General features: G+C 37.5%; 1 protein-coding gene across 3 annotated transcripts in view; it reads left to right on the forward strand.

The window, feature by feature from the left end:
- The window catches only part of NRG3 (neuregulin 3), a 341403-nt gene that overhangs the window by 307197 nt on the left and 20678 nt on the right, over positions 1–13528 (forward strand). For all 3 annotated transcript variants that reach the window (XM_085064086.1, XM_085064085.1, XM_085064087.1), the window contains 2 exons: positions 6281–6383; positions 11382–11508. In XM_085064086.1, coding sequence (XP_084920212.1) covers positions 6281–6383; positions 11382–11508 — 230 coding nt within the window. The remainder of the gene's footprint in view (positions 1–6280; positions 6384–11381; positions 11509–13528) is intronic.

A 13528-nucleotide genomic window follows, 5' to 3' on the forward strand; every position in this document is an offset into this window, starting at 1 on the left:
CCGAAGATTTAATTAATATGTTGCAGTGAATGTACTTAGATATGGTTTGGAGAGTTTGTTAGGTTTGAGTTCTGGTTGTAGCTGGCACAAATCCCAAGTATCCTGTAGATAAACAGAAAAGATAGTTTCTTAGGATACTCAAGTTAAAATTAATTTACTTTCTGAATTAAGATCTTGCTGTTTGAAAGTGCTTATCAAATTTTCACTTTATAACAAGTTTCACGTAGAATATTGTCACCTTCACTTCTGCTGTAACCATAGACAACACAAGATATCCCTGTGTAAGGTTAGCCTTATTTTTTAAAAAAACTCTTCAGTATTTGACTCATTTTATTTGAGGATTTTTTTTTTGTTACTTTAGATTGAGATTTCACCTTTCACTCACCAACCTAAAATTGAGAGCTCAGCCTCAGAGTTACAGCTCATACCTCTGCATCCCTTTACATGATGAGTCTGTAGCATTACATTTAATTCATTGCTTCATTTTTAATCTCATGCAAAACCAGTGCCAATGCAGCAGTAGTGTTGAAGTACTCGAAATAGGTCAGTCAGACAGGTTGAACACTCATCCCTTCCTTTTCTGTCTTCTGGGTACGCACAAAATTATCTCACTGGTGTTGAACGGCAGTAGTCAAATGATGTAAATATAGTAAAGTTGTAATATAAAATAGGTTGCACCTATTTCACTTTGCTTTCATTAAGATCTTTGTGCTGTGGATGTTCCACTGGTAGAAGAAAATGATTTTGTTCATCTTTGTTACAATCAGAATTATCAAACAGTTCTTCCCAGGAGAGAATCACTGTCAAAACTATGAAATGCTTTATGAACTTTTGCCAGCAGAAGTCAGCTTGCTCTGTTTCCAGTTGGAGATGGGAATCTGTGCAATTAACCTTGACTCTGTCCTTTCTGTGAAGGAGAGCAGATAAAAACTTCCACTTCTGACTTGTGGACCTGAATGTCTTGAATCCCTTTTAAAAGGGAAATTCTACCCAGACAGACAAAAGTCTAAGGAAGAAAACTCCATGCCTTATAAAAGTAGCTGAGACTTAGAATAAAACATGATATTTTATGTGAAGTAATCCATATGCTCCTAAAGATGTTGGAATAGAATTATCTGGGGTGGGTTTATCTATTTCATGTATTTGCAAAGACTTCATTCCTTTAGAGGTTAATATGTTTATATTACTTTTTATCATGTTAATCTCTGCAATGGAAGAAGCAATATCCTTATGTTTAGAGAAAGAACAAGGGTCTTGACTTACCCAAAGTCAAAAAGGAAATATGTGAACTGTGCCTTGTAGCATTTTGTTTCACTCTGCCTTAGCACAAGCCACAGCATATGGCAGAGAATCTGTACAGCAGCTTTTTGCAAGTGAAAGAACAGAGAAAACTCTTGAGAGAGTGGAACGTCTGATGCTGAGGCAATCACAGATTTTGTGGAACATGCAGGCTTTTTTTATTCTCTTCATGAATTAAATTTAGAATGCTGTATATAGTTTGGTACTTCTCACACATAAATCTAAATATATTGAGAAACATGCTTTAACAACTCTCTTTTAACTTATGGGAATCCATATTTTGTTGGAAATCTCCATATTCTGTATGAGGTTTCCATGTAGTCCTCCTCTGTGGTTGTCTATGGGATTTTGGGGATGATGGACACCAAAGAGCGTTTAAATGCCAAATGCTATATTGAGGTTCACTTCAGAAGTGAGGTTCTGGCTCCTCAGGATATTCCAATACCATGTGGCAGGAAAGGCATGGGTGGGGAATGAAGGGAAATGCAAACAGCCTGGCAGTGGGGTCACAGCAAAGGTCACAGTGCTCAGTTTGCTGCACCTGCATGGCTCAGGTTTTGTATGGGGACAAAAATACCCCAAAGCCCTGCCTGCATGCTGCCTTGTAATCTATTGAGAAAGAGCTGGCTCTGTGCACAGGGAAAGCTGTTGGTTTTCATATATGCCAATGACCAGATAAAGGGTTTCTCGTATTTATTTTATAATGTATTGTTTCTTGCAGAGATGCAGAGTGGGTCCTTTTAGGAGAAGGGAGTGAGGAATGTAAGGGGATGATAGATGCTGTTTGGGATTGTGCTTTTTGGGCTGGGACTAAAAACTTACGTGTAAAAATTAATCCACACATTTATTCGTTTTCAGGGGTTTTATTTTTCTTCATAGAGCAAAGGTTAAGTGATGCATTTGTATGGTAAATGTCATAATTTCTCAGTTGGCTTGGTTTGAATAGTCAATAATTATTCTCTGAGATGCTTGTGACATATTGAGATTTTATTCAAAAGCCTTTGAAATAAGCACAAGGGGGAAAGTTACTATTTTTGTTTTGTTATTGTTTTGCATAGGCCACATGCACAATGCTGTTCTTCATATGTGCAATCCCTTTCAAAGATATTTCAGCTCAAAATGCACAATAGAACTAGAGGATCTGGTGATTATTGCTGGTAATGGTATTGTGGATTTAGGTGCTGACAAAGCCTAACATAATCTGTTTTAATTAACTAATTTTTTTTCCTCAGAAGCATAGTTAGAATCATACTCAAGGACCTTGTACCAGTATTCTTATTTTTACAATAAAGGCAAGTTTCTACTTGTGTACACAAAAAAACCTACCATATCCTACAGAAATAACAGTTGGGAGAAAAATGTGTCCACCCTACACTTTTTAATCCTCTGAAGATGTATGTGTATACTTCAGTGGGTCTTTCCACATGTATAAAGCAAACAGGAAACAGCCTGTAAGAATAAATTTTAAAGAGCAAGAGAATTCAGAAACCCAAACCCCCAGTACCTGGAATATGACATGTACTTTCTATTCCTAATGTATATAAAATTTGATGGTGGTGTGAGCCATTTTGCTTCCAAGGGTCACCAGTGGTCATTTTGTGTTTCACAGTAGCAGCAAATGTGCGAGATAAACTTAGAAATGTTGTAGCAGGATGGAAAATAAGAGCCAATGGATAGCATAATTGCCAATGGGCTCTCTATAAAACAGGGCACACACCAAAGGGGGACTTCTCTGTGGGAACCCAGCCTTTCAACAGGCTCCACGTCCCATGTGAGTTTGTCTTGTCTTTATGTTCTGAGATGGCCTTTCTTTCCATAATTTTTATTAAACAAATACTCTGCATCTAAACAGTTTATGATGTTCCTTCTCAGCACTGTAGTCATATTTCTCTCAGTAGAGGTTGTGTGTTTTTTGTAATTTGAATGCTTGGTGAGATTCACGTTCTGTAGTCTTAATCCTCAAGTGGATTATGCAGGAATATCCATGGCAGTTTATATTTTGGTTTCTAGCAGAAATATTTTCTTGGCTGCTCATTAAACGAGGAATCCTCTCTCAAGAGTATTTATTTCAACAGACTGTAATTGAGGTGATGTACTTTGCAAGGAATATATGAATATATGTGAATAAAGAGAGACTTATCATTTCAGTCACACTGTAGTTTACCTAGGGAAGTTAGTTTCAGTATGTAAATACGTGTATGCACCAGCTGATGCACATCCTTGAGCGAAGGAGAAGGAATTTGCAGTTCTTCTCTTTCCTACACGTTGAATTTCTCCAGCTTTCTGTTATGTGAGAGCCCAAGTGCTTTTCAGTGCTTGGCTGCAGCCATCTCCTGGCTCAGGTCCTTTTAGTGCTCCTTGTCTGGAGAGGATCTCAGCTGTGCTGCCTGTGCTCAGCACAACTGTGAGGTTAAATCAAGGCAACCACGAGGAGACCTTCAAAGTTTGCAGAGAAGGATTATATTGCTGTTAGTAAGAAGGTGATTTTTAGGTAAAGCCAATGTGGAAGATTAGAGAATGGAAAAATGCCAAACTGACTATGTTTAAAGATATTGGAGGCAAAAAATGGTGGAATCCAATACATGAATAAATATTGAAAGTGTGTAAAAAATGAACAAAGGTGTCTAAGAAATGGAGTACAGTTAATCAATAAGTATTTCTTTAAATATGCACTGTACAAAGTAAACAAAAATGAAAGAAAGTATTGATCAGCATGTGTTGAAAGCTAGTGACAGGGATTAATCTGACTACACAAAAGACTTAAATCTCCACATAGTTGTTTCTGCAAGATAATATTGTCTGGTCTCTGAATTGCTTTTATCTTGGTAAGACTAATTCTAAAGCATCTTTAACAAGACAGTGATCACTATTCAGGAGTGACAAAAGAGCATAGCTGCATTAAACTCACATTTTTGCAAAAAAATAGCAAGAGAAAAAAATAAAGTATTTAATGAGGACTGCTGTTGAAAGAAAATCAAAATTAAGCCTATTTACGCACATAATTTAAATCAGTTTATTTTAAGAAATAGATTTTTTATAATTATTTATGTGGAATGTTTGAGTGAAACTCCAGTTCATAACTATTTATGGTTTAGTTGTGGCTTAGCCAGGAGGTGCTGAAATCAGTATTCAGGCAAAACAGGTTAACAATAGTGCAATGAAGAGGTTTTGAATTACTTTCAGTGTGATTCACTTCAACATAATTCAAAATTTGTAAGATTTATGTATTACAGTGGAAATGCAAAGTGGGTAATGGTGTTTGCACACACTACTAAAAGCAAGCAAACAAATAAAACAAGAGACATTAAGCCCCCAAACATTTAGTTCTCTGCCAGTAAGGATTTACTTTCTAGATCCAGATTTTTCACATCCCAACGAGGAATAGGCCTAAAGCTCTTCAGGGATCAGTTTTACTGCAATGTGAACAGTATTTCCTCTTGAATTACAACCTTTCCAGTTATATTTTAGACAGGCAAAAAGTCTATTTGCTTCTTTTTATTTTGAAGGCAGTATTTAAAAGCACAACTTCTAGAATTTCAAATTTGAATGATGGGAAAACCTCAACAGAAGGTGAGGACATTTTTTATCTTAGAAATGGCTTCTGTATCACTGTGGTGTTTTTTGAGAGAACAAGTGGACAAGTAATTAAAAAACCAAGATTTGGTACTCGTAATTTTATTTTTAATAGCTTACAGAAAAAAGGACTGGGACTTACAAGAGACAAATGCTTGTTTTTAAGATTCCAAATGTTCAGTAGCAGCCCTGTGATATTCATTCTTGAGAAACTGTTAATTAGCACTGATTAGGATACTGCACATAGTCTTTAGTGATTTGCCTAGATTTACCTTGATGTTTTCATACAATATTTGTTATGAACCTGAGAGTTACAGACTTGGAGCTGCTGCCACCTACTTGACGTGTGTGTCTGGTGTTCCCACTGATGGGGATGTGTGCACTGAGGAGCTCCAGCCTGGAAAGGAAATGTGGGTTTGTCAGCACACAGTGCTGGTACTGTGCTCTGATCATCCTACATGTTGGCTTTCTACCTGGGAAACGGGAATGAAAATACTGAGTGTAAATGAAAGTGGGAATGAAAATACTGTGAAAATACTTGAGTGTTACATGTTTAGAGAAACCCATCTTGAAAAACAGCGATGTGTTTAGCATGTCAGCACTTTGAACTAGGAAAGTGGTTGAAATAATAAAAATAACATATAACACTTGAGGAGCTGTTGATGAATTGAATGTGTGAATCTCCAGTTGCTTACCAGCTTCTGTCTGCTGTCATGAATGAGTGTTTTCTCTAATTAGCTTTTCTTTTTTTTTTTTTTTTTTTTACTTTCTGCTCCTGTTTTAATTAGAATATTAGGAGATTTATAAAGAAATTAAAAAAAAAAAAGTAGATGCCTATCAAAGCAATATCCAGTGCTTCATAGTAAAGTAGTCATTGGGTTCCATCCAAGTTCATTGAGTTAATTATTTACTGTGGCATGTTTTTCATAAGCTTTGGTACATAGGTGTAAGGCATTGTAATCACCACTCAAATCAAAAAAACCTTACATTCTTGGAGTAGCTGAAAAAGAACAATGACTCATGTGCAACACTACAAGAGCTCTGATGGTTCTTTCCTTAAGCCAGAAAAACTCCATGCTTTTAGGGCTCTTTATCCTATTGACAGTAGAACCTTTGTTGAGAAAAGCTGAAAAACAGCATGTAGGGCAGAGAAAAGATGAAACTGTCCTGATTGTCATTATCATGTATCTCTCAGAGTGTACTGGGGCGATTTTCTGAAACTCCCCGAGGAGGCCACAATGATCTGAACCTTATCCAGAGCAGAGGTTCAGAGCAGCATCCATTCTGGGGAGCATTTGGCAGACCCAGAGCTCCAAGTCCCTCCTACCTGTCGCTGAGGTGCTGCAATGCCCTTTTTGCCAGGGCAGTTTTGTGCTGCTCTCCTGACTGTGCCTTTTGCTGTCCACAGAGAGCGAGGAGGTGTACCAGCGCCAGGTGCTGTCCATCGCCTGCATCGTCTTTGGCATCGTCGTGGTGGGCATGCTGTGTGCAGCGTTCTACTTCAAGGCAAAGTAAGAGCCCTCCCCTGCTGGCCTGGGGGTTAGCTGCTCTCCTTTCTACAGCCTCACAGGGCTGCTGGTTCTCCCCTCCTTTTGAAGTTGCTGTTATATCTGGCCAGGCTAGAACAGTTCCCCATGGCTACGCTAAGTTCTCCCCCAGAAAAATAGCAGGAGTAATATGTGTTCTTCTTTCTTTTTTTTTTTTGGTATCAGGAAAGAATAGGTTGTGTCATTTCCAGTTCTTTTTTTGACAGTAATAATTTTATGTCTTTTACTATCAGTGCAATAATCACTTTGCTCTTCTGAAAATGACAGTTTAAACATACCATCTCCTTTTTGCATTTCATTTCATATCCCTGAATGTCCCTTTTATTTCTGTGAGCTGAGAACAAAAATGAAGTTGGAAATGCAGAAACAGGTTCTCTGCAGATATCTGTAACCTGTAGCTAATACAGCAACCTGTTGATGAAGATGCATATAAGTATCTGTTACACAGAAGCACTTTGACCTATCCAAGTAGTGAAATCTTCTGTACTAAACTATTTTCAAGTGAAATACTGTCCAGTCTATTGTTTTATCTTCCCAACTGAATATTACTTTATATTTATTGTTCTGTGTGTAATTTGAGCTGTAAAAACCTCCTAGAAGTTCCATGGCATGTTTGTCAGTGCTGCTGTATCCATAAATATGTTCTGTATGGGGGTCATCATTCCTCTTCCAGCTGGAGTTAATGAGAGAACACAAATCAATATAAAAAGTACCTGCATGAGGCTAGTCAGGGTGGCTGAGCATCAAAAAATGTGGAGGTTGGCACTATTTAAAAGTTTGGATGTTTATTTGAATCTGCCTTTCTGGAATTTATGTAATGGCTAGGAGACCTGATGAGGACTGGTTTTTATTTAGAAACACAATTAAAATTAACATTTCTGTCAGAAGAAAAAAAAAAAAAAGACAGTCACCAGGTCTTTTTTCCCCACTTTTTCTTCCCCTCAGACTTCAGGGGTAGGTCATGTGTGATTTGAGTGAAGATTTGAGTTGGTTCATGTTGTTTCTAAATACTCTTAATTATTCTAATGTCTTGAGGGATTTTAATTGTTCTTTGGACATCCAGTGTGACAGTGATGCTAGGTGGGAAGGCCAGACTGGCAGGACAGCTCCTCCCTACAAACTCCTTTGTTCTAGAGTTAACTGTGAGCAGAGACAGCCACTTTGGCAGCACATTAGAAATGTCATTATGCATTTTAGATCTGCAGAAGAAAGAATGAGAGAGAATCCTCCTGGAAAAGCTTGAGGGTTCTGCTGAAGAGAGTTTCAGAAAAGGCAGAATGGGACTGTCAGTAGGAAGAGCATGCAGTCAGTGACTGAGCAGGCAGTGAATCAAATGCCCCTCTGTTATTCCCAGTGCCCCTCTGGGTTTTGCACTGCTGCAGGGAGTGGTGAGAGCTGGGTTGGAATAGCTGCAGAACACCATGGCCCTGATGAGGGGGTGAGGAGGGCCAAGTCTGACAGTAATCAGTGGAAATAACACTTGAAAGAGGAACTTAGAGGACAATAGTGCAGCATAACTCAGGAGCAGGTGGGGGAGTGGGGTTTGAGATTTTGTCTGCATTATAAATCTGAGAGTTTCTGAGAAGAGTTGAAGTGGGCTTGTGCCAGGCTCTGGGAACTGAAGTTTGGAGAGTTGTGAGAAAATGAGCACCTCTGGTTCAGTCAGGAGGCCTCAGACAATACATGGGCAGAGTAATGAAAAGAGACTGATCAATCCCTAGCTGTGGTTCCATCTGGCACTGCCCAAAGAGTAAATAAGAGTGTCTAGACTGGGTCTCAGGTAAAATTTAAATGTAACACTGGCCAGTTTCTTAACAAAAACCCAACCAATTTAAAGTGCCTCAACGCTTACCATCTGTTAGCTTTTAGTCAGCAGATTTTTGGGAGATTCTTTATCAGGCATATGTACCCTGACTATGCTTAAGAATTATCAAAGCTTTCCTCCTGCATGGGGGTTATCTTGGGGTTTCATTTGATGTACAAAAAATTTAGAATATTGCTAACAGATACAGAAACTCCAAATAGTGCATCCTTTAAGAAAAAGTTTCCATGAAGATCCTGACCCCTTACTTAGTCTGACAATTCTGTAATACCAGCTGCTAGAAATAGGCACTTCCCTATGTGCCATTGAATTAAAAGTCCTTTTTTAAAATAGATTCAATCTGAGAAAGTTTAGGACTATAATTAAACTCTATGCCCTTCCAATTATTCCTTTTAGGTTAATCAAGAAAGTGCTGGAAGTGTTAGCAACAGATGAAGAGTACAGTAATGGGCTGCCCTTTACAGCTTAGACTTTTACAAATGACTACTGACTTTATTTCTTGCTGAACTAAGAACACTTCATTGCCAAATAACTCTAGAGTAGAACACATAAGGCCCATTTGTTTTGAAAACAAAAATTATAAAATAAATTTATTAATCAGCAAGTAACTTTGAATTATTAATAGTTTCTAGTTTTATGGCTGTGCATCCTATAATTTGGCAAAATGAATATGCGTAAACCAAATATTAATGTTAGTTTGCATGAACATTAAAGTAAATTAATGATTGGATTGTTTTTCTCAGCAAATTACCTTCAGGAATTTCAATTGTAATGTTAAAGCTTGCAGTAGTGAAGCTGAATATTCCAGTTTATTTACTCGTGTTTATAGAGATAGAACAGCTCTATTTCTTTTTTTCTAAATAAATCCAAAAATTGTTTTGTTATTTTCCTGATTAAATCATCATTTTGTGTGTAGAGGAGAGGTCCCCAAAGTCTGATGCTGCAATCATGTTTCATTATCATTGTTCATACCTTATATGAAGACTCCACTCAGCAAATTCCTGAATGTTCTGTAACCATTCTGGAGACCAACACACAAGAGGCTGCTTTTCCAGTAGGACATAGGAATAAATGTGCTAATTTCCTCAGTGTATGTGATTTAGCTGCTCAGAAAATAGTTGTTCATAAAAACGCTAAAGTTGCTTTTTTATGAATCTCCCCTGGAATTTTGTGAGAAGCTAAAGAGCTCATTTAGACATTTTACAAATTAAATTTTTCCATTTCATTGGATTCAAAAATTAGTAGATATTGAAAACATTTTTAAAAGAGATGTTTCAGACTCAGCTGACTAATTTAATTTGACTCTATAATCCTTTAGATTATATATCTATTCAGATTATTCCAATATTAACTTTACAAGTTTTGGCTAAGGAAAATTTCAAACGTTTTTGTGCTCGAGAAATTATTTCCTCACCTACATCTATTCATAAATTTTACTAGTTATGAGTACCTAGCAATTCTCAGAACATGCCCTTTATATTTGTAACATGCTTACAATATCAATTCATTCTTTTCATTTGCTTTGAAATAGGATGCAAGTAGGAAGCCTAAGAGGTACTTGTAGAGTTGTAGATTTGTTGTAGCTTAGGAAAGGTGCTGTAACAAACACTTCCAAACAGGTACTTACAATTAGTTGAATTTAAGCAAATGCTTACATTGTGCCATGCTGAATCAAAACTAAGGGACTCAAAAATTATTCAAAATTGTATTATTAAAATTGAATATCTGAACTGGGGTACTTCTCACCACTTAATTTCATATTGAGGGAACTTGTCCTTTCTCACAAGCCCCTCCATTGACCACATAAGTCATTTTCCTCTGGTTTCTTACACTTTCCTGCAGCAGATACAGGTTTCACTGTGAATAAGAAATTAAAATTACTATTATACTTCATTCAGTGTCAAATTCCCTGGCCTGACTCAAGTCACATCCTATCAAACTTGATGATGTCATAAGGCTTTCCACAGTCAAATCCCCAGAAATGTCTCAAAATGTTGCAGAAGCTTCTTTGCTAAAATTTAAATTTCAGTGTAGAAAGGCTATAGTTTCTTTATCTCTTATCAACACTTGCCTGAAATCACTTCCTTCTGAAATTTGGCTTGGCACCAGTTGCTGTCCCAAACCTGCTGGTGGCACAATGAAATTCTGCTGCTGGCAAGCCCTGAACATAGCTGGGTGATTTCCAAGGCCATTCTAGGGTCACTGTTGGAGATGCATCTTCTGAGAAGAGAAAGGAAGCAGGGAAGGAAGGAAAGAATCAAAATTGTATTGCTAAATTATTACTCATTATTGTTTAAAACTGATAGTCCCAGACAATGTAGTTTATCACCAAAAAAAAGAGACTGATAAAAGATCTTAAATGTATTTTACTAACAGTTTTTGCCTAGCCGAGATATCTTTTTGCAGAAGACAAAAGCAATGTTTAAAGTTTGCTGTCTCATATCCTCTACCAGAACTTAAAAACTGTTTGTCACTCACACTCAGGAGCGTGGCAGAAACAGAAATTCTTCATTAACAGTACAGTTATCTCCTGAATAATGCAAGGTATTCATCTAGTGGCATTCCTAGCTCTGGCATGGTGGATTATAGTATAATATGGCAAAAACACCGCCTGAGAGGCCATACTGATACTTTTTCCAGGGTTGAGGCACGTGAGCAGGAGCTGCTCTGTACAAGATGGGTTATAGGTTAGATCTAATCAGCCAGCAGAAATCTTTGATTTTCAATCAATTTTTATAGCCTGCAGAGGCTAATGCCTGTTTTATTTGCCAAAATCTTTTTTTCCAAATCAGAGCAAAATGCTTTCTTGTTATTCAGACTGACTTGCAAGCTATTGTTAAACGTGCAATAGATGATCTTACAAAATTCTGCACTAATGCAAAGAGCATGCTATTATAGTAATCTGAGAATAGAAGATATTTTAAAACAGAAGAGGGTTGTTTTTTTTCTTTTTCCCTTTGTGAAGCCTTGCCAGGAAACAAGTGCTGCATTGAAATATCAGACATTAGTGAATTAGCTCAGCTGGCTCATCTAAGACAGTGAAGTTTTTAACAAAGGGAGCTCTGGTTATAAAAGTATCGTGGCTATAGCAGAAGATCAAGCCAGCTCTTTTCTTACATGAATTTTATTTCTCTCTGCAGGAAACAAACAAAGCAAATTCATGAACAGCTGAAAGAAACGCAGAATAGGAAAACCTACAGCCTAAATGCTTCCAGCATGATGGCAAAGTCGGAGTGTATGGCACAAAGCCAAGTCCAGCTGCAAAATGTAAGTAATCCTGCCAGCTCCAGCACTTAATAGCCTGGCTGAGTTCCTGCTGCTGATGGCAGCACATCGTCATGCTGCTCTTAACATCTGAGCTATGGGAACCACAATTCTCACCTCTTTCATAAAATGTTTTCTATCAGGCCTCTTAATGGAAAGCAGGGATTTTTTTTTTTTTCTGAAGTTATTTCAATGCATCATGGTACATTTTGTTCATGTGGCAGACTTTGCTAAGCCCCCCAGCACTGCCTTCAGCAGTGGAAATTATAGTTTCCAGCAATACCTGAGCTCATACATGTCTTAATATGTGTAGTGGGGATCCTTGAACTTTAGTGATGTCACGTCTTCCAATAATTTATGAACCTGCGTGAAAAAACATAGAGATTTGTCACAGTTAATTCAGAGTAAATTCAAAATCTAGAACAAAATTTTCACATGTAAACAAATACCTAAGGGAAGTCCACACAGATGGTCTCATTTTTTCTGGAACTTTAGTTAAAGGTACTTTAGTTTATGGAATGGAATTAGTTTATTCAAACTACATTTGAAATTTATTTAGTAATTTTCTTAAAATAGGTGTATGTAAGTCATTGCAATCTCACTATCGTGAAATATGTAAAGCATGTTTGAAATAAGGAGTTTGAAGACAACCAATTTATTTAGCCCTGGTATGTTTTTAGCAAGGTATTTTCCAGTACGTCATTGTCTTTTTCCCTGGTCACACACAATCAGGGCTGTCTTACTTTGAACAAAGCCTTTGGAAGAACTGAGAAGGATCCTTGTGGCAATATAATGGGAAAATATAAAAGTTGTATTAAAACCTTTCTAAATTATTAACTCCTCAAAAAAAAAAAGTATGTTAGTGTTGCTTAAAGGGATGACTGCCTTATTTTCCAGATTCCATCAAAATAGTGGGAATTTAGCAAAAGTGAGCACTCATAGCCACTTAACCAAAGATTTCTCAACTCCTAGTTTACATCCAATTAATTTGGAGATAAACATAAGCCCTTTTAACCAATTTAGAGTAAGCAGAGCCTTGCTGCTGAGACAGAAAGGTTGTCAGAGCATTGTTTGTATTCACTAAAAGCTCTTTTGTAGGAACACCACTGTGGTGCTCCTATATATACTCATTATACACTTTGTAATTCAGGAAAAATATACCCTTTCAAGAAGGAAGATAGCTTCACTGAATTGTCATAATCACAGTTTGGGGAACCATGTGCAATTTTTTTTCTCCCACTTTCAGTTAATTTGGTCTTATATTATTTCTAGCCCCTAAAAAAAAAAGCTGTTGGGAGTCTTGTTGGGTTGTAATGATGGCAAAAAAGGTAAAGTTCATGATCCTTTTGTTCTATCCTGTGAAGAAAGTTATGGTTAACACTAAGACTATGTTCTTTGCCTTTTTCTCACTGTAATTCAGTGCAATCTTTTGCAATTTTATTTTGCCATAACCATAGCTGCAATGGTTGAAGTAGCAGTTTGTAGATTCTGGACACAGAGATTGAAAAACATCATTATATTTACTCTTTCAATCCAAATTTGCTTTTCAGTTTTTAATGCTGTTCAGACTGACATTATGAGTGCTGGTAATTAAACCCCATTTTCTTGTTCTTGTGGCTGCTGGCAGGCACCTGTTTTCTCCTTGCCATTAATGCATTCTCCCTCTGGGAAGATGGAAAGGAAGGAAAACAGAATGACCTTGTGCAGGATAGCAGTGTAACAGTGCAGGGTAATAACAGTTTCTATTGTTAGGAAGATTTTAGTGCAGGACTGTGCACAGCAGCTCATGAAATATTTACCAAACTTGCCAGATTGGAGGGGGAACAAAGGGCAGGGTATGGTGAGGAAGCAGAAAAGGAACTCTGGAAAGGTATTTTGTAGGAACGGCTGAGTGCCTTCCCCTCTGAGAGCAGAGATCTGCCTGAGGCATATCTGCTGGGGAAAGGGGATCAGGCAGCAGCCTGGATGGGATCCCTCTGCCATCCCCATCTGCAGCTGCCACCACATGGGCCTGGGGAGAAAT

Source organism: Lichenostomus cassidix, chromosome 6, assembly GCF_008360975.1.
Source record: "Lichenostomus cassidix isolate B80296 chromosome 6, HeHo_3.0, whole genome shotgun sequence".
NCBI lineage: Eukaryota > Metazoa > Chordata > Aves > Passeriformes > Meliphagidae > Lichenostomus > Lichenostomus cassidix.